The sequence below is a fragment of the Lepus europaeus genome, chromosome 21, assembly GCF_033115175.1.
Source record: "Lepus europaeus isolate LE1 chromosome 21, mLepTim1.pri, whole genome shotgun sequence".
In the NCBI taxonomy this organism is placed as follows: domain Eukaryota; kingdom Metazoa; phylum Chordata; class Mammalia; order Lagomorpha; family Leporidae; genus Lepus; species Lepus europaeus.
In genome coordinates this window covers 59929237-59953295 of record NC_084847.1, presented here as the reverse complement: position 1 = coordinate 59953295, position 24059 = coordinate 59929237, and the positions used below count along the sequence as shown (strand labels likewise).

The 24059-nt window shown below is 67.9% G+C and overlaps 1 protein-coding gene across 1 annotated transcript in view; it reads right to left on the bottom strand.

Moving 5' to 3' along the window:
- Positions 1–13807: 13807 nt before the first annotated feature.
- Positions 13808–24059, bottom strand: part of PRKAR1B (protein kinase cAMP-dependent type I regulatory subunit beta) — a 62662-nt gene continuing 52410 nt past the window's right edge. The window contains exons 8-10 of the mRNA XM_062180182.1: positions 20552–20673; positions 14380–14461; positions 13808–13980 (exon numbers count right to left, since the gene is read on the bottom strand). Of these exons, the coding sequence (XP_062036166.1) occupies positions 13808–13980; positions 14380–14461; positions 20552–20673 (377 nt within the window). The remainder of the gene's footprint in view (positions 13981–14379; positions 14462–20551; positions 20674–24059) is intronic.

Here is a 24059-nt window from a genome sequence, read left to right as displayed (position 1 = left end):
AGGACCATCCCTCAGGAGCGCGGCCGGAGAGCGGCGAGCGGCCGGGCCGGAGGAGCGCGCCCGCCCAGCGCAGCGCCGGCGAGGAGCGGGAGGAAGAGGGAGTGCGCGCCCGCCGCGCCCGCCGCGCCGGGAGCCTCCTGGGCCGCCGGGTAGGGGGTGGGGACGGAAGGGGCGGAGGGCGGGGGCTGGGCTCTTCCTTGGTGCGTTCCCGGTGCCGGCCGCCGCCGCGCGCGCTCCCCGGCGCCGGCTCTAGGAGCGACCGGGCCGGTAATTCCGCATATTTCCGGGCTTTGGCCCCCGGAGGGACGCCGGAGCCGGGCTGGAGCCGCCTCCGCGCCGCGATCACCTGTCCGGACGCCCGGCCGGGCCCGGCTGCGGGCTGCGGCGCGACCCTGCGCGCCCGCCGCGGGCCCCGCGCTCGCCTCCGGCCTCCTCTCGCCGCCGCCTCCGGGCCGGGCGCAGCGCGGCCCAGCACGGCGCGGCCCGGCGGCCTGCGTGCGCCCCTCCGCGGCGCGCCCTCGGCTCCGGCGCCGCGCTCCGCCCTCCGCCGGCCGGAGCCGGGCAGCGCCCGCGGCCGCGCAGCCTGGCAGCAGCCGCCGCCGCCGCCCGCGCGGGCCTCAAGGCAGGCACAGGCCGAGCCGGCGCCGCCGCCGCCGCGGGGAGAGGAGCCGGAGCCGGCGGCGCGTGCAGGCCCGGCTCGCCGGAGTTGTTCGGCTCCGCAGGGCGCGCGTGTGGAGCCGGCCGGCCGCGGGGAGGGGGTTATAGCAGCGCCGCCGCCGCCGCCGCCGCGCCCCTCCCCCGCCCCCGCCCCCCCGCCTCCCCCGGATTCCGGGCCCGGGACCCGCACCTCGGAAGCGCGCGGGGGTCGCGCGGGCCGCCGCCGCAGTGAGCACACCCGCGCTCCCGCGGGCAGCCAAACCCATCCAAGCCGGGAGCACAGGCGCCGGGGCTCCCGCGCGCCCCTCCCTGGAGCTGCCCACCCTCCAGTGCCAGCTGCAATCCTGCGGCACCGCGCGGGGAGGGGAGGAGGCCTCCGCACGAGCGCCGCCGTCGCCGGCTCGCCTGTCTCGGGCCCCAGCGGCGGCGGACGGCGGCGCCAGAGCCGCTGCGCCAAAAAGGGCCTTCGAGCCGCCGGCCCCCGCCCGGCGCTCGGGCCGCTGTCGGCCGCGCGGATCCCGGGCCCGGCCTCGCCTCGCCATAAAAGGAGGGGAGGGAGGCTCCGGCGGAGCCGGGGGCGGGCCTGGGGGCGCGTCGGGGGCACTCACCTGGCCGCCGCCACGCGCCCCCGCCCGAACTCCCGAGCCCGCCGCACCTGAGCCGGGCACCTCCACCCGCCTTCGCCGTGGGGCGGAGCCCGGGTCTGGGCCGGGGGCGCCCGCCGGCCCCATCCCACCGTGGGACGCCCCGCGCCCCGCTCCCTCGCCCGAGGCCGGGCCGCGCCCCGAGCCCGGAACGCAGAGGGGCGGGGGGCGCGGGAGGGAGGAACACTGGGCTCTGAGCTCCCTACGCCGGGGTCCTCCGGGCGCTCAGAGCGCCGCCTCCGGCCACGGCGCAGCACCGAGTGCGGGACGGACGGGCGAGGCGCGCAAGGCTGCGGCTGGGGCGGCCTGGACGGCTCCCGCTCCGCGAGAGGGCGGGCGCGCCGGGGCGGGGAGGGTCCCGCCTGCCAGAGGCCGGCCAGGGTCCCCCGCGAGGGGGCGGGCGCGCCCCGGTGCCGGAGCTAGGGGCGCGGCCGGCCCCGTGGACCTCAACGCAGACGGCCTAGGCCTCGGGGAGCCAGGAGACACCCTGGAGGGGGGGCGGTGGTCGACGCCCCTCTCCCCGAGGATCACGCCTGCGCCCCCCGCCCGCCAGACTAAGGAGGTGTGGGCACAGCCCCGCGGGCCGTCTTCTCGCCCGGGCCGGCCGGCTCCCGCATTTCAAAGGCCGGCGGGGAGGGCGCTTTGGGGGCGCTCCCCTGCCCTAAATGCCGGGGGCGGGGCCTCTCCCGCGACCCCCGCCGCCCCGTGTGCTCTCCGCGTGGCCAGTGGAAGGGGTGCGGAGGGGAACCCGAGAGCGTTGAGAAGCCCCCAAAAGTCCAACCTTGCCCCCCTCACTGGCTGGACCCGCCTCCCGGCTTTGGAGTCGTGGTGACCCACGTGGCGGCCGGGCTGGACCCCGCCACTGACCCCGGAGTTGTGCGCAGGGGTCCCGCTCGGCCCCGAACGTGGCGTGATATGCTGGGGTGCGGACCCCCGCACGGAGGCCCACAGCTTCCTGGGTGTCCCCGGCCTTGCGCTGCGGGGGCGCCACCTTAGGGCGCGGGCCTCCCCCAGACCGCCGGCCGCTATTAAAAATAAAACTGCGACCCGTCGCCATAGCGACCACGACAACAGCAGCCGCACGAGGGAGGTGCGACCTTGGGGGCGCGCGACGGCCGCCTCCGAGGGGCACTCGGGGCCCGCCGCGCCCCCCATCCGGGACGGGCGACTCCCGCACCGGCCGCCACTCGCTCCCTGGGTCCCCGCCCCGCATCAGCGCGATTGCGGGAGTGGACACTGAGCCCGCGGGCCCGACTGCACGCCAGAGGTCTCGCGCTTGGGTGGGCGTCCACGCCCCCTGGACACCGCCCCTCGGCGCGGGGGTCACGTGCGCCGGGCTGGTAGGGAACCGCGTCTCCCGTCCAGCCGCTATTAGACGGTTCACAGGGTTCACGGCAGACATCTGATAATGAGGCTAAATATACCTTGGAGTGCAGCAGGCGGGGGCGGCTGCCGCCCGGGTGCGTGGGCGCGGCGCTCCGGGCTCCGCGGGGCATCCCCGCCCGGGGCCCCAGAGCTAGGCGTCCACCAGGGACGACCCCCGCCCCGGCCCGCCAGCCGCCCCAGACATCCGCGGACCCTGGAGCGGGCGGGGCCGCGGAGCTGCACCTGGCGGCCCGGGGTGTCCGGTCGCCCCCCAGAGCCGATGCTTCCGGCCCATGGGGGCGTCCCAGGCGCGCCCCGACGCGCCCGCGGGCGTAATTGAGGTGAGTCAGGTGCTGCAAATAGACCGGGGGCGGCGCGGGGGGAGCCCGGAGACCTCCTTCCCCCGGGAAAAGGACGGGTCCTGAGGACAGGGGCAGCAGCTCTGGGGAGACACCGCCCTTCATCCACGGGTGCCCGGGCCAGCGTTTTCCACTGTGCACCTGTGTATGGGTGTGTGTGCAAGTGTGTGCTGTGCACCCATGTGCTGCATGGGTGTCCCGTGTGTGCATGTGTGTCTGCTCACTGCTGCACTGCAGGTCCCCCCGCCCCGGGCCTGGCACCCACAAGTGCTGGGTGGACGCTGCCTTTCTGTAGCCACATGGAGCTGAGCGCTTGTGCCCAGGGCCCCAGAGAGCTGGCACCATCTGAGAGGACGGACTCACCACCACTCCCACCTCTCCCCTCCCTAGTGGGGGGGAGGAGGTACCGGGTACACCCAAGCGTCCTCTGTCCCTTGACCCTGGTCCTGGACTGCCCCGAGCCTCGGTCCCTCACCTGGAAAATAGGAGGCCAGCCACAGTCCCCAAGCTGGGGTCCCAGCAAGGACACAGCAGGCTGCTGCCTGCACCCGGGCTGTGCAGGTGGGACCAGCTGAGCGGGCGTCCAGGTCTGGGCCCCTGAGCCAGAGCGGATTCCAGAGCAAGGGTTTCCCTTTATCTCTGAGCAAGGCTTCTTCCTTCTGGGCAATTAAGCCGCAGGCTCGGCCCCTTGAAGATCAGACGTGCAGAGTGCAGGCGCTAATTAAGTCATTATCTGAGGCCGCCCCCGGGCCCAGCCAGGATCAGGCCTTTCCAGTCCAGGCTCCCCGGGAGGGAGATAAGCGGCCAGCAGGGTGGGAAGGCCCTCCCAGTCCCCGAGGGCGGTGCCTGCCCTGGAGGTACACACACGGGAGTCCCGCAGTCCTGCTTTTTGTGAATGGAGACACTCCAGCGAGGCCGAAGAGGCCAGCTCCTGTCCAGCACGGGACAGGGCGGCCGTGGGGAGTGAGCCTGGGCCCGCCGCAGGGCAGGGAGTGGACGTCCCAGGGGTGTCCCTGCGAAGCTGTCCTCACCTGTCGGCCTGTGCCTGTTCACGGTGGCTCTCAGGGGTCCAGAACTCACAGCACACGGCGGGCGGCCCCCACCTCGTCCCTGGGATGAAAGGTGAGAGCCGACTCAGGGGTCGCTCGGCAGACGCCTGTGTGCCCACCCAAGGCCCCCCAGGACCCACCACGTCCCAGAGAAAGGATAAACCAGCGACAAGGCAGGAATGTCCGGGTGTGGGCAGCAGCCAGGAGCAGCTGGGGCAGGGGAGGGGTGAGCGGAGGCCCTGAGACCCAGGAGAGGGGTTCCGGTTTTATTCTGGGGCCGCGGGACCCTGGACACAGCACAGAGCGTGGCAAGACAGAACCTGGACACCGCGCTCTCTCGGGAGGCGGGCTCTCCCCACGGGCACTGGGTCTGGCTGGGGGGCTCGGGGCTCTGGCGCAAGCCTCTGGAAGCCAGCTTGGGCCCCTCCCAGCACGGCTGGGGAGGGCTCCGCCTCTGCTTCGGCAGCCACCGGTCACAGCATGTCCCAGCCTCCCAGCATGTCCCAACCTCTGTGCCATGGTTCTCGGCTGTCCCAAGCCATACAGAGAGGCCAGCGGCAAGAATCAAGCAGACTCAAAACTGCCCCCCTCAAGGCCGGAGAGTGGCTGGAGGAGGACCCGGGTGGCCGCAGGGACACCTGTCGGAACCTGCACCCTGGACGACAGATGGCCACACCGGAGACTGAGTCAGTGCTGGACCGAGCCCTGGCCCCTGCGGCCGAGCTCATGACCCTGCCCTGCAAGGCTGCCACCAAGACAGGTCCCCGAGTGGGGGCTGGCCGCCCCACCCCGCCAGGCTGTCCAGCAGCGAGAGAGCCACTCAGAGCCCTCAGGGGACTTCCTGGGGCTGGGTCTCATGTCCCACAGGTGGGCGAGGGCAAAGGTCACCTCACCCAATGAGCAGGTCAAGGTCAACTGGTGCGGCAGGGCTGAATGTCCAGCCTGGGGCAGCCACCGAAGCCGAGGCTTTGGCCCCAGCAGGCAGCAGGGCCTGGCCCGGGCTGTGCAGGGGAGGGTCTTCATCGCTGGGGAGACCTGCACCCCGGAAGCTCCTGGGTTCCCCAGTTGCGCTTTCCAGAAAGGAGCCCCTGGAGCAGAGCTGGGCTGTGGGAAGGGTACAGCCCACCCTCGCCCGCGCGGGGCAGGGGCTCCAGGGGCCACACAGGTGCATGTGTGGAAGGCACAGAAACTTCTCCAGCACAGGGTCACAGAGCCAGACGGAGGGGAGGGCGTCCCGCACAGTGGCCAGCACGGACGTGGGACGGAAGGACACCGAATTCCCCCCGGGCGGGCCTGGAAACCGAGCTGGGCAGGGGACAGGCGAGCTCGGGCCCCAGAGGGACAGCCAGCCACGCGTTCACCCTCCATGGTCTGCCAGATGTGTCCATGTAGTCTCAAGGACACAAGAAACGTCCAGACGGAGGCGTCCAGGGAACCCCTGGGCCTGCCCCTTCAGTGGCATCACTGTGGCTGTGACGGGAGCTCCAGAGAGGGGCTGTGGGGGAAGCGCCGGCCCAGAGCAGCTCCAGGCTTGCAGCCGTGAGAGCAGGGGTGGAACCTATGGTGGGCTGGGGGCAGGGGTCACTGTGGCTGCAGCTTCCATTCCAACAGGAGGCATGGGTGCTGGACGGGCCGGTCCAGATGATGGCTACAGATAGACACATGGCGGACCTGCCGGACAGGTGTGTAGCTAGCGAGACAATAGGGACACAGGCGGGCAGACATGATAGATAGAATACAGATAGATGTGCGGATGGAGGGATGGTGTGGACGATGGACAGCGACAGACCAGGAGGGTGGGTAGGGAAGAAGAGGGAGTGACCAGCACGTGGCTATTTGCTGTACAATCCTTATGACTTTTCTGCAGAATCGAATTTCTTCAAAATAAAAAGGGTCGGAAAATGTAAATTCCCATTTCCTAGTTTTCCCATAATCACTGAACTTGTAGGGCAGAGAAACCTCAGAGCTTAGGACAGAGAGCAAATCATACAGCAGAAACAGGAGTGCTGGGTTTCACATTTTTAAAAAAATTCTCTGTGGGGCGGTGGACTAAGCCTCCTTCTGCAGCACCAGCATCCCCTATGGGCGCCAGTTCGAGTCCCGGCTGCTCCACTTCTGATCCAGCTCCCTGCAGTGGCCTGAGGAGCAATGGAAGATGGCCAGGTGCTTGGGCCCCTGGATGAAGCTCCTGGCCCTGGATCGGTCCAACCCCGATTGTTGCGACTGGGGAGTGAACCAGCAGATGCAAGACCTCCCTCTCTCTCTCTCTCTCTCTCTCAGCTCTGCCTTTCAAGTAAATAATAGAGAAATCTCTCTTTTACAAAATTACATTTTCCCTGACTCTGTGAAGTCCCCTCATAGTAGCCAAATTCGTGTGTTTCGGTCTCTGCTCGCCTTGTCCACACACACAAGGGAGGACGCCGGGAGTGACCGTGGAGGACCCCGCTGGGGACGTCGGGTGAGGTCAGGCCTGGCCACAGCCCTGACCCCGGCATGCACATTTGGTGCCCGGCCTGGGAAGAGGCCCTAACGTGGGCAAAGGGTCGCAGCCGTGGGACTGGAACGGGAACACCTGGGAGGAGCATACGCCCAGACCCCCACAGCCCTGCTGCAGCCAGAAACCGCACACGCTCACACATGCTAACACACACTAACATGCAATGACACTGCACATTCTAACACACGCTGACACTGCACGCCCTAACATGTTAGTGCACATGCTGGCACTGCATGGACTGTAACATGTGCTAACACGCACTAGCAACACACTAGCTAACACACATTAACTAGTTAACACAAATTAACACATGCTGACGCTACACACATACACACACTGCACATGCTCTGACGTGCTAACACTGCACACACTGACATGTGCTGACACTGCACATGCTCTAACATGTGCTGGCACTGCACCCGCTAACGCTACACGCTACCACGTGCTGACACTGCACATGCTCTAACATGTGCTGACACTGCACATGCTAACGCTACACACTAACACGTGCTGACACTGCACACGCTAACACTGCACACTACCACGTGCTGACACTGCACACGCTCTAACATGTGCTGACACTGCCCACGCTAACGCACACTACCACGTGCTGACACTGCACATGCTCTAACACGTGCTGGCACTGCACCCGCTAACACTACACACTACCACGTGCTGGCACTGCACACGCTCTCACATGTGCTGACACTGCACACGCTAACGCTACACACTACCACGTGCTGACACTGCACATGCTCTAACATGTGCTGGCACTGCACACGCTATCACTACACACTAACACATGCGGATTCTGCACATGCTCTAACATGTGCTGGCACTGCACACGCTAACACTGCACACACTCTAACATGCAGTGGCTCCTTTGCAGTTGCTCGCAGGCGTCTGTCTCACGAGAGACACCTGGCGTCGGTGGCCTGGCCCTGCTCAGCCCCACAGAGCCCTGTGCAGGCCTCCTGGCAGCCCCCACGGCTGTCTCTGGGTAGCTGACCCCAGGCCAGCTCAGCAGTGGCTCCACCTCAGTTTCCCCACCTGGGGGTCATGGTGGGGAAGGAGCAGAAGCGCCCCCTGTGCCGTCCCACACCCGCCCCAGGGCCTGGCTCCCAGGGGGACCTTGTCCTGGGCACTGGAGGGCCCCCCCAGACCAGGCCTTGGGGCGAGGACCTCTCCATCCAGGGCAAGAGAGGGAGACAGGAAGGAAGGGCCCCACCCCCATGTGTGACAGACAGGAAGGGAGGTGGCCACAGTCCGCCCACCTCTGTGCTGTGGGCGCCAGGAGGCAGAACACGCTGGCCGAGCCAGGTCCTGCTCCAGGGCAGCTTCAGGTGGGGCTGGATCGGGGCACCCTGTGCCTCCCAGGGCCAAGATGGCAGCCGCACCCCCAGCCCAGCCACTGACCACCCGGGGCCGGAGACCAGGCTGGAGACCCCGACCCCGGCCCGGGAGCAGACCCTTCCTCCCCGGGTGAGCCAGGAGCCCCGCCCCCATGGATGGTGCAGGTGGACAAAGAGACACAGGAGCAGAGACCTCAGCTGCCGGCCGGGGGTTCGGCTACCTCAGCTGGGCGCTTCCAGCTTCGGGGACAAGGAAGTCCAACAGTGATGGACAGGGGCCTGGGAGGCCCAGGGGGCGGGACTTTAGGCCCCGTCCGATCAGGGCCCAGCTCGGAATCTGAGCTTGGGGACGTCCTGGTGGCCGGGGCTTCCTCGCCCACGTTCAGAGGGAGTGAGATGCTGGGCCAATGATGCTGTCTCGCGGCCTGCTGCCATCCACGGGGCAGCCGGACGCTCCCTCCCCTCTGCGGGCCTGAGTCCCCACCCCCTCCTCCACCCGGGGCCTCATCCCACACTCACCCGTGCGTCCCCCAAACCCACAGCAGCTCTCCCAAGCCAGGCCCTGACTGCCGAACTCTGATGCCCCAGCTCGAGTCACTGCCCCTGGTGGGAGACAGCAAGCCCCCCCCGGGGTCAGGCCCAACCCAGGTCACCCGGGAACGAGGGACCAGGCTAGAGAGAGCCTCTGGGGTGCCCAGGTGCCCACCACACAGAGCCTAGATGCTGAGAGGCCGCAGGGTCCCTGGGTGAGGGCGGGCGGCCCAGGCCCAGGTTGGGGCTCTCTTTCTAGAATGTTCTAGAATGTTCCAGGCAGATGTGGTGCTCCTACAGAACCAAATCCTCCAAGACAGACAGGCTTCCTGGCTCCCAAGGGCCAGCTCCTATGGACAGGCCACTGACCGGCAGCAAGGCCCAAGCCTCTGCAAGGCTGGCTGGTCACCCGGAGCAGACGCAGGGGCCAAGGGAAGCCCCAGCACGAGGACACGCGGCCAGCCCCAGCCTCCAGCAGGCTGCAGGCAGAGACGGCGTCTGCCCCGTGGCCTTGGCCCTGCAGGGTGACTCTGGGCCTGAGGCCGCAGGCCAGGGAGTGGATGCCCCAGCCCACACACAGGTGCACGCTGAGCCAAGTGGCCAGGTCCTGGAGAGCCCAAAGTGGAACCTGAGAGGGCTTCAAGGAGGAGGTGGCAGCCCCCGGGCAGGGATTTTCTCCCTCTCAGCAGGGCCCCACCCCTCTTATCTCTCAGGGGAGCTGCGCCAGGGACCTCCCCGAGGAGGCTCTGCCCAGGCCTGTATCCGAATCATCAGCCAGGAACGTGCTGGAACCACTTCCAGTTCCTCCCCTCCCTCCCCCCTGCTCCCACGCCCGCCCACCGCTTCCTGACCAGAGAATCTGGGAGTAGAGGGCGGGGCTACACAGCTCCTCCCCGACGCCCACCCTGAGGCTCTAGGCGAGGGAGGTGGGGGGAGGGCCTCCCGCTCTCCTAGGGCCCTCCCGGGAGGGGGCACCGGGTGGGAGGGCACTGCTCACCCCCTCCTCCCAAGCCGGCTCCTTTAGGGTTGCCCCGTGTGTCCACTGCAGGGGCTGGGAGGTTGGGTGGGCGTGGCCGCCCCTGCCCTCTGATTCTCAGCCTAGGAGAGAGGTGGCCGGGTGAGGGGGTGCAGGACAGGGCTCCTCCGTGTGGGAGGCGTGTGGGGTGCAGGACAGGCGGGGTGGGGGCTGCCCAGCCGTGTGGTTTCTGCATCAGCCCCGGGGGTGGCCAGGGGACCCGGGAGGGGGTGCAGCCGCCAAGGTCCTGGCTCCGCTGCAGGTCTGGCCCGGGGGGGCCCCTCCTCTGAACTCCTTTCATTGTGATGGGTGCCAGGGCCCTGCAGGCGCCCCCACAGCTGCAGCCCCAGCCCCAGCCCAGGCGCACATCTGGTGAAGCCGAGGGCCTGGGCTGTCGTGGTCTCTTGGACCAGCGCTCGGTCCACGTGAGGAGAGCTCCACAGCCTGGTGCCACGTCTGTGCCAGGCCCGCCTCCGATCTCACATCCAACCCCAGGACGCAAAGGGGCCGTTCCCATCTCCAAGATGGGAGCGCTGAGGCTCGGAGAAGCTGGGGACCTCACCCAACGCCGCCCAGCTGACAGGAGCGAGGCCCAAGATGTGAGGCGGAGGAGTGCCGGCCACCGTGCCGCCCAGGCGGAGCCAGCCGCGCTGCCTGTCCGGGGCTCCCCAAGTGCCCCAGGGGACCTCACCGGCTGCAGAAGCACACGGAACGCTCGGCCCAGGAAGCTGCCGAGGGCCGAGGGTCCCGCGTGGGTCAAGTCTGCAGGGACCCTTAAGGGGCTCTGCACTGAACGGGGCCTGGCCTGGGGCGAGACCCCCACTGGGATCCCCAGGGACCCCAACTCACCCACGCCCAGCACGAGGACCTGGCATCCAGACACCTGCATGAGGCTGCCGGTCTCCGGGCCCAGATCAACAGCTACAAGGGCCAGGTCAGGCCAGACCAGAGCAGACCAGACCAAGCTGATCCAATCCAGACCAGGCCGGGCCGGGCAGTGGCTGGGAGAAGCTGGAGGTGTGGCTGGGAAGCGAGTCCTTGGCTTCCTGCTTGGGTAGCAGAGAGCTATCGGGAGAGCTCAGCGTGGCCGGCGGCAGCGGCCAGCAGGACCCCGCAGCTCCCGAGTCTGAGACGACCCCGGCCCTGCTGCAGCTGCCGCGCGGTGGCCTCTGGGGGCCGTGGATTCCCAGCATCACCACCTCCCCATCATCACGAAGTCGCCCTCCCCACCCCGGGCCCTCCAGTGTCTCCCGGCGTGGCAGCTGGGGCCTGACCTCGAAGCAAGTCACCACCACCAGGGGACTCGGCCCCCCGAGCCGGGCCAGGGCTGTCGTGGTCAGGCACGCAAGGCCACGGCTGAGCCTCCTGCCAGGAACCACATGACGCCATCACACCCATTCCACAGATGTGGACATGGAGATGCACCAAGGTCATGCCCAAGGTCCACACCGGACAGAACCCGGTGCAGCTCCAGGCTGAGGCGGCAAGAGGGGCTGTGCACCTGCTGGCTCCTGGACCCAGCGTGAGGTCTGCTCAAGGCAAGCTCTGGACAGCAGCCCAGTGGCCAGCAGGGCGAGGGGCCCCGCTGCAGAGGGAGTCAGGGGCTGAGCCAGCGGAGCCCAGGCAGTCTCCCCAGGAGAACCAGTGCATGGGTGACGGAGCGAGGCTGCAAACAGGGTCCTTACCGCTCGGCCTCCTCCCCCAGGCAAGTGGACTGCCCGCAGAGGAGGACAGCAGGGGACAGGGTCTCCAGCACGGACACGGGGGGAGCAGAAGCCAAGGTAGGTTGGGGGCTTCCTCCCACGGCCTCCGTGAACCTGGCCAAGTCTGGGGCCCCCGCCTGGCGCCAGCGTCTGCCATGCCAGGCGAGGACGTGGGGCCCAGGCCCGCCCAGGAGCAGGGTCCCCAGCTGCACCCACTCCCTGGGTGGCCCTGGCAAACCCCAGGTCCTCACGGGCTCCTCCCACAGGCAGCACCCTCAGCCCCAAGCCGACCCCAGCGGATGGATTCTGACGGCTCCGGTCTGGGTTGGGGGCTGCACACTGCCCGGCCGCTGGGGTCAGGGAAACATCCAGGGGCTCTTGCTGGGCACCCACCTGGCCCCAGGCCTCCAGGCACCAACCTGGTGCCTGGGACCAGGTGGGAGTTCCACAACCCTGACAGGCGTGTGTGTGGGCAATGACATTTTACTTTTTTGGAAACTTGTTTGAAAGGCAAGATTACAGAGAGAGAAAAAGGGAGCGACACACACAATCTTCCATCCGCTGGTTCATTCCCCAAATGGCCATAACAGCTGAGGCTGGGCGAGGCCGGAACCAGGAGACAGGGGCTTCTTCCAGGTCTCCCATGTGGGTGCAGGGGTTCAAGCATGTGGGCCATCTTCCACTGCTTTCCCAGGCCATCAGCAGGGAGCTGGATGGGAAGTGGAGCAGCCGGGACTCAAACCAGCGTCCATATGGGATGGCGGCATCACAAGCAGTGGCTTTACCCGCTGTTCCACAGCGCGGGCCCCGAGGAGCGACATTCAAATGGACACCCCAGGGTGAGCGTTTGGCTTAGCGGTTAAGACCCCTGTGGCCCACAATGGAGGACGTGGGCTCCGTACCTGGCCCTGGCTCCCGCTGATGCACCTGGGGGGAGGCAGTGGTGGCCCAAGTCCTTGTGCACCTGCCGCCCACGCGGGAGACTGGGTTGAGTTCCAGGCCCTGGCCCAGCCCTGGCCCAGCCCTGGCCGCTGAGGGCCTTTGGAGAGTAAAGTGAGACACAGACAAACAGGAGCACGTGGGGCTCTGGGGACCGAGCTCTGCTCCCCGGCCCAGCTGGGGGTGCATAGACCCCGCGGCTCGGGTCCCTGTGGACCTGTGGTCCTCCTGGGCTAGGAGGTACCCGGTGGGGGAGGCTGGTGCCCGCGGACCAAGACCACTGGGGGCTCAGGGCTGCAGGGTAGGGGCTGCTGCTCCCCTGGGAGAGGCGTGTGCTGGCTGCGGCTCCACCCGGGCGTCCCCCAGCGAGTGGCTGGGACGTCCCACTCGGGGTTCTGGAGGGCTCCTGACATCCACCTGGCCTCTGCCCCGTGGGATCCAGGCCCGAGGACGCTCCTCCCAGCCACAGCTGGTCGCTCCGTCCCCATGCAAATGGCAATACATCCCGTCGGATCGGACTCTGCTTTTGTGGACTGTCTCGTGTCAGGGTCTGAGAGCTGACGGCCGAGCCCGTGACCCCCACGGCTCTCTGGGTGCCCCCATTCTGCAGCCCAGGGCCTCCATGTGTCCCGGGGAGGCCAGCCCCACCACGATTCCTCCTCTGGCCTTCGGATGCCACACCTGCACGGCCTCTTTCTGCCACGACCCACCCACTTCTGTTTTCCATTCACAGCCCTGGGCCGGGGGCTCGGGGACCCTGGTGCTGGCCGCCCCCGACACTGCCAGCAGCAGCCTCGGAGCCTCCATGTCCACCTCGGGGCCCTAAGGACGTCCACAAGCGGCAGGGCCACGCCAGGCCGGGGGGGGGGGGGCAGCGAGGGAGCTGGTCCCTGCCCGCGTGGCCACCCCAGCGCAGCCCCTACGCCTGCCAGTGACGCTGGGGACACACGGGGCCCTGCGGCTGGGGGAGGGGCCGGGGAAGGCGCCCCCAGTGAGGACAGGCTTGGTCCGGGAAGACGGAGGCAGCCGGCGGCGAGAGCTGCCATGAATGTGCTCAGTGCCCCCGACCTGCACCCCCCGAGATGGCCGTGCCCCCCGTGTCTCACTACGGGAGGGAACGAGAAGGCCCCCCCACAAAAGACTTCAGACCAGAGCCTCCGGGCGGGGGTCCTCATCGCACATTTAATGCTCATGCAGCGTTGAGCGGGGAGGGGCACAGGGCCACGACACGGGGCAGCGCAGCACCCAGGCCCGGGGCGCGGGCATCGGCAGGGGTCAGGAATGGGGCTGCTTTGGCTCCGGTTTCCTTCCTGGCGTGGGGGATGGGATGGGTGGAGGCGGGGGAACTCAGCCCCCTGTGGTGACCCAGGATGCCGCTCTCCCTCCCAGGGTCACGAGGAGCCACCTGGCACACACAGAGGCAGCCCTGCCTCGCGGTCCCTGGACCCGGCCAGTCAGGGGCTGCCCCCAAGTGTCCGTCAGGAGGCCCCGCCCACCTGGGGACTTTCCAGAAGGGCCGAGGACAAGCAGGGACGCCTGGCCGGCTCCTCCCAGGACTGCAGCCGCAGCCCGGGGCCCGGGGGCACGGCAGGGGCCAGGGCTGGGCTCTGCTCGCTTGCCTTGTTTCTGAAATGCAGGAGGCGGCTGTTTGTGCCAGAAACTGAGTCCCGAGGCCGGGCCGGGCCCGCCGTGGCGCTCAGACGGTGAGGGAGATGAAGCTGTTGTAGCGCTGGATGTTCCGCTTGAGGATGTCGGAGCAGGGGCCCAGCACCCGCTCGAAGCGCGGCCGGTCCAGCTTCACGCACTTGAGGGGACCACGGGCCACCACTGTGGCCGCACGCGGCCGGTTCAGCAGCAGCGCAATCTCCCCTGGGAGGCGGGGGAGGGGCGGGGGAGAGGTGTCAGGGGCACGAGGGGCCGAGGCCATTGGGGGGGACACGGCTCCCCTTCTGGGCAGTGCTGGCCGGAGGGGAGACGGTGGAGCCTGCCACGTGCCAGCAGCGGCCTGAGTGGACGTGAGCCCCCGAAGAGCCCGGGGCACTTCCACATCCTGGCCGACTCCCCTCTAGGAGGCCCTTGCGTGGCTGGCACCGTGGGCTGTGGCACCGCCCTCCGTCACACCCACCGGGCTCCAGGTGTGGGAATACTGGGGCCGACGCCCTGGACCAGGGTCTGGGGAGACTCCGCGGAGCCCTCTGTCCCGGCTGCAGGGCGGCTCAGCCCCTGCCTCCTGAGAGCCCCCCAGGACCCGCGGGAGGGGACACTCACCAAAGTAGTCAGAGGGCCCGAGGCGGCCGACCTCCACGTACTCCTCGCTGGGGGACCGGCGCTGCAGCACGGAGGCGGTGCCCTGTGGGCCCGAGGGGCAGTGAGAGCCGGACATGTAGGGGACACTCGCCCCCACTGCCCAACCCATGCACCTGTCTCCACCACGCCGGAACGCGGCCCCCAGGCCTCCGCTCTCTGCGGGGCAGCCAGCGTTCCTGGAGCCCCCACCCCAGCCTGGACGCGGTTTTCCGGTGGGAAACTCTGGGGTGCGACCGAGGGGTCGGAATCTGGGAATCTGTCGCAGGCCCTGGCACTCAGAGCTGACCTTGGGTTAACCGCCAAGGCCCAGCCGGGCGTCCAGCCACGCGGGGGCTCCCTGGGGGCAGACAGGAGCTGGCTCAGGCTCAGGCGCCCCTGGCTACACGGTGGGGCCCCTGACCCCCATGCAGGGGAGCAGGCGGTGCCAGCTCAGCGATTCACAGGCGTGGGAAGAGAGGGGCGGCCACGGTGGAACGCACCGCACAGAGGAGCCTCGGACAGCTGGGCGGCTGCTGTCCAAATGCCCCCACTCCGGCCACTACGTGCGGTACGGCGGGGTCAGGCGGGCTGGCCCAGGCCCCACCCCAGGCCACTGTGAAGACAAAGGTTTGCACCCCGACGCGGGGATCAGTGGCTCCGACTCTGGGGGCTCGCACACCCCACGTCCAGGTGGGCTCCCCGGGCTGGCTGTGCCCAGGTTAATGAGTGACTCCTGCCCTCCACAGTCTGCGGCACACGCCGCAGCCGCCGTGCCTGGAATCTGCAGGCACCAATTGGCAGCCCCCCGGGCACGGGTCCCCGCCGGGCGCCGGGCTCGGGGTGTTTACAGAGCCAGCGGAGGCAGCAGCACAACACGCACGCGGCGGGCGCCCGGGGGGCTGGGGTGCTGAAGGCGCCAGGACAGCGCCCGGTCCCGGTCCAGTGCCGGCTCGGCTGGGTGCTCGGCACGGCTCTGGGTTCCATGGACCACGTGGGAGGTCGCCGCTGAGGGCGACATGCATGGGGGCTGAAGCCGCTGGCCTTGCTCCTGCCCAGGGTGCCCCTGGGCCGGTGTCTGGCATTGCGGTTCCTGCCTTACAAGTTCCCGCTGCTCCCAGAACCCAGCACGCGGCTCAGCCAGGGCCTGCTCGCCGGCACGGTCACCGGCACCCATGCCCTGGCCTTGGTGTCCGCCGCCCGCCCGAGCCTCCTGGTGCTGCACACGGCTGTGTTCACCTTCGACCCCAGAAGTCAGACAGCCAGCTGGCCTGCAGGTCTGCCTCCCGCCCTGGGCCCTGGGTCTCGGCGGGGTCACAGCCCTCTCAGTGGCTCCAGGAGTCACCACGTGCCACCTGTGGGAAACCCTTCCGGAAGCTTCCACAACCCTCCTCCCACCTCGCTGGCCAGAACAGGTCTCTGGCTAACCCTGGGGGAGCAGAGGGGACCCTTGTGGACGCGGCTCCCCGTCTTGGAGTCAGGACGACTGGAGCAGAAGATTCCAGAAAGGGGTCCAAAGAGGGCCTCTGCACCCACACCCTGTGTCCAAACAGGGCCCTGACTGCGTCCAGCCTCCCCACAGACGCCAGCCTGCTGTGCGCCAACCTCGTCCACAGGGCCAGGGCGTCCACAACCCTCCGGCCAGGACGCCTGCCCCCCACCAGGACGTCCCAGCAGCCCCACTCACCGGCCAAGCCGCCCAGGCCTGGCCCATCCCACACATGCTGACCCGCGGCGGCTGGCCACGGACTCGCGGGGGCTGAGCACCAGAGCTTTCTGGAAACACAGGGGCCCAAGAACGAACACGCGCTGACCTCGGTGCCGCACTTCGACCTGCAGCGCCCAGGGCCCACGAAGGGAGCCAGCAGCACGGCCGGAACCCAGTGCTGCCCGGGCCCTCGGGCCTCCAGGCCGCCTCTCAGAATGGCTGCAGGGGCCCGTGGGGTGGTCAGCGGCACTGACCTAGGCCAGAGGGGCCTCTTTACGCTGCCCAGTCACCCTGAACCCGTGTGGGGCCCCGCACCCCACAGCAGAGAGCCTGGCTGCGTCGCCGCCATTGCCGCCGCCGCCACCTGCAGCAGCGGCCTCACCGGGCACCGCGCTGGCCGCTCTTCCCAGCCCCTGGCGGCGCCCGGATCCCCGGAGTCCGGCTTTTGGCTGTGGAGCGCGGGTGCAGCGGCCGTGGGCCTCACACTCCCCGACTCCACCCCCTGCCCCGCCCGGGCCCAGCTTCCTCCTGGTGCTGCCCACGCCCGGGCCCCCACCCTCGGCCCAGCTCTGCCCAGGGTGACCCCAGCCCTGCGCCGGAGAAGCCCCCAGAAGCCATTGTGCCGACTCTACGCCAAGAGACGGAGCAGGAGACTCCTGAGGCCACGGACCCCCACCTGGAGCCGGCCCCTCCAGCTGCGTGGACCTCCCAGGACGGGGTCCCAGGCCCGCGGGGAGGGGACGCAGGGGCCGTGCCTGAGGCTGCCCAGCCAGCCCCAGCTGCACTGGGCGTCTGTTGGGGTTTTCCCAGCCCAAACATCCCCCCCTGCCTGGCACGGAGCTTGGCTCTCCTCATACTGTGCCAGGGCCTTGGAATCCGGCACACGCGGCCACATCTGTCCGTCCCCACCACCCGCGGGCTGGGAACGGCCTGTGGGAATCCGCCTGGTCTCCCTGGGGGGTCGTGGGAGGCGGGAAAGGCAGAGGGGGAGGGTTGGGGCAGGCTCATTACCAAGACAGACGTGGGCAGCTGCGTCCCCGGTGAGGCCGGGCCACTGCCTTCGTCCAGGGAACAGCCACGGGAAAACCCGGCCAGCGTGCGCACAAAGCGAAGATGTCGGCCGGGCTGGGAAGTCGGCTCGCCCACCCCCGAGCCCCCGTGCTCACGTCACAGGCTGGGGGGACGTGCCCGGGACCAGTTGTCCTGCTCAGGCCCGGGGCAGCTTCCCGCAGGAGCGATGGGGCTCCAAGGGGGCATGCAGCCTCAGACACAGGGTGACCAGCGGTCGCGCCAGGGAAGGAGCTGGGGCCGAGTCCAGGGGACCTGTGTGATTCTGGGAGGACCGCGGCTGTCGGAGCCTCCAGGGGCCCACCCGGCAGCATGTGAGCAGAGGGCACGGCTGCTCCTGTGCAAGGCACGGGGCAGGCACTGGGCACCGAGTGGACACGGGCGAGGGGACGCTGTGAGCCCAGGCGTCTCGGATCACGAGGCCACCCCAGTGCCACACGCACTGGCATCATCCCCGGGCATGCTCCACGGGGGACCGGCTCCTCCACGACCACCCGGGGACCTCGGCTTCCCAAGGGGGCTGCTCGGCCCAGTGCTGGGGACCCCAGGGGCGCTCAGGTCCCCAGTGCCATCACGGCCCCACTTGAGGCCGCACAAAAACGCAGCCAGGCTCCGGGCAGGGCCGCGCGGCCGAGAGCAGCTACCGATGCCAAGCGGGAAGTGGCCACAAGTCCAGGAACTGCAGCCACTGCCCCCAGGCCCCGGGCCCTTCCAGACCCTTCTCTGCCCAGCAGGGGTCCTGCAGGCCCTCGGGTACCCCCTGCCCCAGAGGCCAGGGTCCCTCCAGCACACCCCGCGGCATGGAGCCGATGGGCACAGAGCCAGAACCTTCCCCAGGGAACGGCGCCAAATGCGGAAATACGGCGAAGACGGCGAAGACGGGGGTCATGGAGCAAGGCGGGGGCGGTGAGTGACAGCGAGTGACAGCCCTCTGTGAGCACCAGAGAAGGGACAGCCCCCATGGGTTCTGGGAGCCCTCCCGCCCCAGCGTCCAGGAGGGGTGCGCAGGCCTGGGCGGGAGGCGGCTGGGAAAGGCTGCCCCGCAGTTGCTTCCGCGTTGGTAAAATTGATTTGCTACGCGCGAGGGGAATCCGATCCGACGTCCCCATGGCAACGGGGATGCCAGCCCTTGGGGTCCAGCTGCCCCCAGGCACATGGTTCAAATAGAGGAATGCATGGCGGGAACGCAAAACCCACGAGCTGCCCCCTCCCCAGCCCGTGAGACCCCAACGCCCCCACCCACCCCTGCCCAGCTCTGGTGGCCACAGTTCGCCTGCAGTGCGGAATCCGGCAGTGAATTCCGCGGAGGAGAGGGGGAGGAGGGAACAGCTGGGCCAGCGAGGGTCTCGGGACCCCCGCCCGCACAGTAGGCCCCAAGACACCTCCCAGGGGATGAGCCAGGCCAATAGGCCCCGCTTCCCGCCCCCACCCAGACGCCACCCCGACTTTGGTGGACTAGGGTCAGAGGCCCCAGGAAGACCACAGCCATGGCCATGCCCCACAGAGGCCTCAGGGCCCCGCACGTGGCCGGAGGTCAGGAGTCTCCCACCCGCACGGAGTCCGGCCTGAGGCTGGCGGCTGCCAGGGTCTCCCCACGCATGTGCAGGGGCTGCTGCCCAGGTCTGTGGCCCACACAGGCCACCACTGCTAAGTACTGCGGCCCCAGGGCCTGGGCCTAATGCATAGGGGTGCCCACAGCCGCCCGCCAGGGTTGGCAGCCCGCAGGCAGACCCAGAAAGAGCAGGGTCCTGGGCAGGGTGAGGACAGGGACAAGATTAGGACCAGGGGCCTCAGAGGGCCCCACAGGGCAGCCAAGCATCCCCTTGGGGGCCGGGCGTGGCCAGGACGGCTCTGTGCTAGGTGGCCAGTACAGTGGAGACTTGGACAGTGTGAGGCAGGCAGCAAGATGCCAGGAGACCATGCCATACAAACTGCACATGTGTGGCACACACATGGCACACACATGACAGGCTGCATTGCATGGCACATGTACTGCACATGCATGGCACCACACCCCGGAGGCCACGCCCATGCCAGCAGCCCAGGGAGCCCCGGCCCTCACACAACCACGCCGTCCACCGAGAGTGGCTGTGTAGACCACACCTAGCACTGCTGTCAGGCTGTGCCACGCTGCGGCCAGCAGGCAGGAAACGGCCCGTGGTCAGCAGGACACGGGAGACCATGGCCACTGGAGGGCCTCCCACCCGGCCCCACCCGGCTCCACAGCAGCTTCCCCTGGCTCTGCTGGGGTGGATGTCGTCCAGCAGGCCAGGACCCAGGCCACAGGCACCACCGGCCCTGAGGGATTGAGCACAGGCCTGGGAGGGGCGGTGCCCGGCGTTGTCCCCCACGTGGCCCCGATGGACGTGGCCCTGTCTTCCCACGCAGGGTACGGTCACCCCCAGACCAGGTGGGGAAAATGTGGACCCATGGGCCCCAGGAGCCTGGGCACAAGTGGATACAACCACAGCCCGGCCACGGGGCTCTGTTCTCGCTCCCGGGGACAGGAAGTGCAGCCCCAGGGTCTCAAGACAGCTCCACGCTGGCCCCACGTCCACCCTGCCCCTCTGCTTCTTCCTGGGAAAGATGAGGAGGGCTGATGGGGGCCGGGTCTCAGGAGACGTGACGTCACAGCCACAGGCGTCCAACCCTGGCGTGTGCATCTCCTGATCTGTGACCGGGGCTGGGCTCCCCACACCAGGACGGCCACGGGGACACACAGTGAGAGGGACCTGCAGAAAACACCCTGGGGCCACGCCCCAGCGAGGACCAGGGCGGCCTCTGCACTCGGCATCGTCCACTCGCAGCCGAGGCCCAGCCCCCAGGGCGACTCCAGCCCCACGCACGGCACCCACGCCGTGAGCTCAGGCAGAGGCCGCTGCCGTGCGCTTTAAATCAGACGTCTAATCCTGACGTGTTCCCGGCACCACGAGTGTGTCCTGTGTCCTGCGATCTCGTCATGTGTGCAGGCGGGTGTCCACGTGTTCCGTGTCCTGCAGTCCTGTCACATGTGCAGCGTGTGTCCCCCGTGTGTGTGGTCCGTGTGCAGGTGTGTGCACCACCATGTGATCCGTGCCCTACAATCTCATCACACATGCAAGTGTGTACTCCCCGTGTGTTCCGTGTGCTGCAATCCTAGCACGTGTGCAAGCGTGTAGCCACCACGTGATCCCTGTCCTACCATCTTGTCCCACGTGCAGGCATGCATCCACCATGTGATCTGTGTCTTACAACCTCGTCATGTGTGCAAGTGTGTGTGTTCCATGTGCAGGCGTGTATCCGCCAACGTTTTAAGAGATCCTTGGGGCTTAGGGACGTGTGGATAGCATGTGGCTCCACGTGGATGCCCGTGGCACGTGTGTGTGAGCGGCGCTCACTCACCTCCGTGATGATGAAGAAGTCGTCCCCGGGCTCCCCCTGGACCACGATCTTCTCTCCATCCTCAAACTGCACGGGCTCCAGGGCGTCGGCCACCGTCAGGCGCTCCCATTTCTCCAGGGACTCTGCACGGGAGGACGAGGTCACCAGGGGCCCCACGCGGGCCAGGGTGGCCAGCGAAGTCCCGACGTGTGCCTTCAGTAAACGCCCGGAGCATGGTCTTGGGGTCCCAGGACAGGAGTGGGGACCACGCCCTGGGCTGGGAGACCGGGGGCTGTCTCCCCTCAGGTGGGCTCAGCCCAGGTAGGGTCCCGACTGAGTGAGTGTGAAAACAGCTTCGTCTCCCAGAGAACAGCCCTGCCCAGTCCACGGCCGAGCCACAGAAAGATCTAGAACCACCCAAGGAGTGAGCAGGGGTCCTGGGCTCTGTTCAGGGGATGCCATGGTGTCCCCAGACGCCAATGACTTCCGCGGGGTCCTCAGAGCTACGGTCCACCCCGACCTCTGGGCAGGAAGCAAGGAGAGCGAAGAACCCCCCGCCCCCACCTGACACCCTGACACTCCCACCAGCGCATCCCAGGGTCAGCGGCCGGAAGCCCCTTCACCTCAGGTCTGGGCTGCAGCCAGCGCGGCCTGCTGCTTGGCCGGGGGCAAAGCCCCTGGGCACGGTGACTGGACTGGCTCTCACCCAACAGCCAGGGCCAGAGAGGACGGGGCTGCCCCGCAGCCGGGCACATCCACCCTCCTCATGGCCACACAAAGGCACGTCCAGATCTACAGGGCCAGTGACAGACATCTGACGGGACAGGGCCAGCGCTGTGGCGTAGCGGGTAAAGCTGCCTTCAGTGCCGGCATCCATACGGGCCGTGGTTCCAGTCCCGGCTGCTCCTCTTCCAATCCAACCCCCTGCTATGGCCTGGGAGAGCAGTGGAAAATGGCCCAAGTGCTGGGGGCCCTGAACCCGCATGGGAGACCCAGGAGAAGCTCCTGGCCCAGCTGGGCCCAGCCTGGCCGAGCTCCAGCTGTTGCAACCATTTGGGGAGTGAAACAGCAGATGGAAGACCTCTCTCTCTCCCCCTAAATCTGCATTTCAAATAAATAAAGCTATCTTTAAAAAAATAAGAAACAGGGGAGTGGAAACTTGTGGCTCCAGCCTTTTAAACCTCTCGAGCCCTCAAGGCCATCCAGGAGGCAGAGCAAGGAGGGGCAACGCCTAATTCAACTGGGAACATTGTGCTCGGGACACCTGATGCCAACGGAGACCCCCAGGCAGCAGCCAGAGCCACCGGCCCATGGGCCCCCATCTGAATGGGGTCTCTGTCACAGAGCACAGGAACCACGCAGGGGAAACTCAGGTAAGCGTCCAAAAGCAGCTCACAGGAGGCGGCCCGAGGCATGCTGGCCCCGAGCGCCAGGGAGGATCAGGTCCATCTGCCCGGGAAGGGTCCTGCTCAGGGGTGGAGCTCTGCACCCACACCCACACCTGCCCACCACAGTCTGCTGTCCACACCGCACCTGCCCACCAAGCTCTGCTGTCCACACCCGCACCTGCCCACCACATCTGCTGACCACTCCCGCACCTGCCCACCACATCTGCTGTCCACACCGCACCTGCCCACCACAGTCTGCTGTCCACACCGCACCTGCCCACCACATCTGCTGACCACTCCCGCACCTGCCCACCACAATCTGCTGACCACTCCCGCACCTGCCCACCACAATCTGCTGACCACTCCCGCATCTGCCCACCACAATCTGCTGTCCACACCGCATCTGCCCACCACAGTGTGCTGACCACACCCGCATCTGCCCACCACAATCTGCTGTCCACTCCCGCACCTGCCCACCACATCTGCTGACCACTCCCGCACCTGCCCACCAAGCTCTTCTGTCTACACCCGCACCTGCCCACCGCAATCTGCTGACCACTCCCGCACCTGCCCACCAAGCTCTGCTGTCCACACCCACACCTGCCCACCACAGTCTGCTGACCACACCCGCACCTGCCCACCAAGCTCTTCTGTCTACACCCGCACCTGCCCACCGCAATCTGCTGACCACTCCCGCACCTGCCCACCACAGTCTGCTGTCCACACCAGCACCTGCCCACCACATCTGCTGACCACACCCGCCCCTGCCCACCACAGTCTGCTGTCCACACCCGCACCTGCCCACCACAGTCTGCTGTCCACACCCGCCCCTGCCCACCACAGTCTGCTATCCACACCCGCACCTGCCCACCACAATCTGCTGTCCACACCCGCACCTGCCCACCACATCTGCTGACCACACCCGCCCCTGCCCACCACAGTCTGCTGACCACACCCGCCCCTGCCCACCACAGTCTGCTGACCACTCCCACACCTGCCCACCAAGCTCTGCTGTCCACACCCACACCTGCCCACCAAGCTCTACTGTCCACACCCGCACCTGCCCACCACATCTGCTGACCACTCCTGCACCTGCCCACCAAGCTCTGCTGTCCACTCCCGCACCTGCCCACCAAGCTCTTCTGTCTACACCCGCACCTGCCCACCACAATCTGCTGTCCACACCCACACCTGCCCACCACATCTGCTGTCCACACCCGCACCTGCCCACCAAGCTCTTCTGTCTACACCCGCACCTGCCCACCACAGTCTGCTGTCCACTCCCGCACCTGCCCACCACAGTCTGCTGACCACACCGCATCTGCCCACCACAGTCTGCTGACCACACCGCATCTGCCCACCACAGTCTGCTGACCACTCCCGCACCTGCCCACCACAATCTGCTGTCCACACCCACACCTGCCCACCAAGCTCTGCTGTCCACACCCGCACCTGCCCACCACAGTCTGCTGTCCACTCCCGCACCTGCCCACCACAATCTGCTGTCCACACCCGCACCTGCCCACCAAGCTCTGCTGTCCACTCCCGCACCTGCCCACCAAGCTCTGCTGTCCACTCCCGCACCTGCCCACCACAATCTGCTGACCACTCCCGCACCTGCCCACCACAATCTGCTGTCCACACCGCATCTGCCCACCACAATCTGCTGTCCACACCCGCACCTGCCCACCACAGTCTGCTGACCACTCCCGCACCTGCCCACCAAGCTCTTCTGTCCACACCCGCACCTGCCCACCACAATCTGCTGACCACTCCCGCACCTGCCCACCACAGTCTGCTGTCCACTCCCGCACCTGCCCACCACAGTCTGCTGACCACTCCCGCACCTGCCCACCACAGTCTGCTGACCACTCCCGCACCTGCCCACCACAATCTGCTGACCACTCCCGCACCTGCCCACCACAGTCTGCTGACCACTCCCGCACCTGACCACCAAGCTCTTCTGTCCACTCCTGCACCTGCCCACCAAGCTCTTCTGTCCACTCCCGCACCTGCCCACCACAATCTGCTGTCCACTCCCGCACCTGCCCACCACAATCTGCTGACCACTCCCGCACCTGCCCACCACAGTCTGCTGTCCACTCCCGTACCTGCCCACCACAGTCTGCTGACCACTCCCG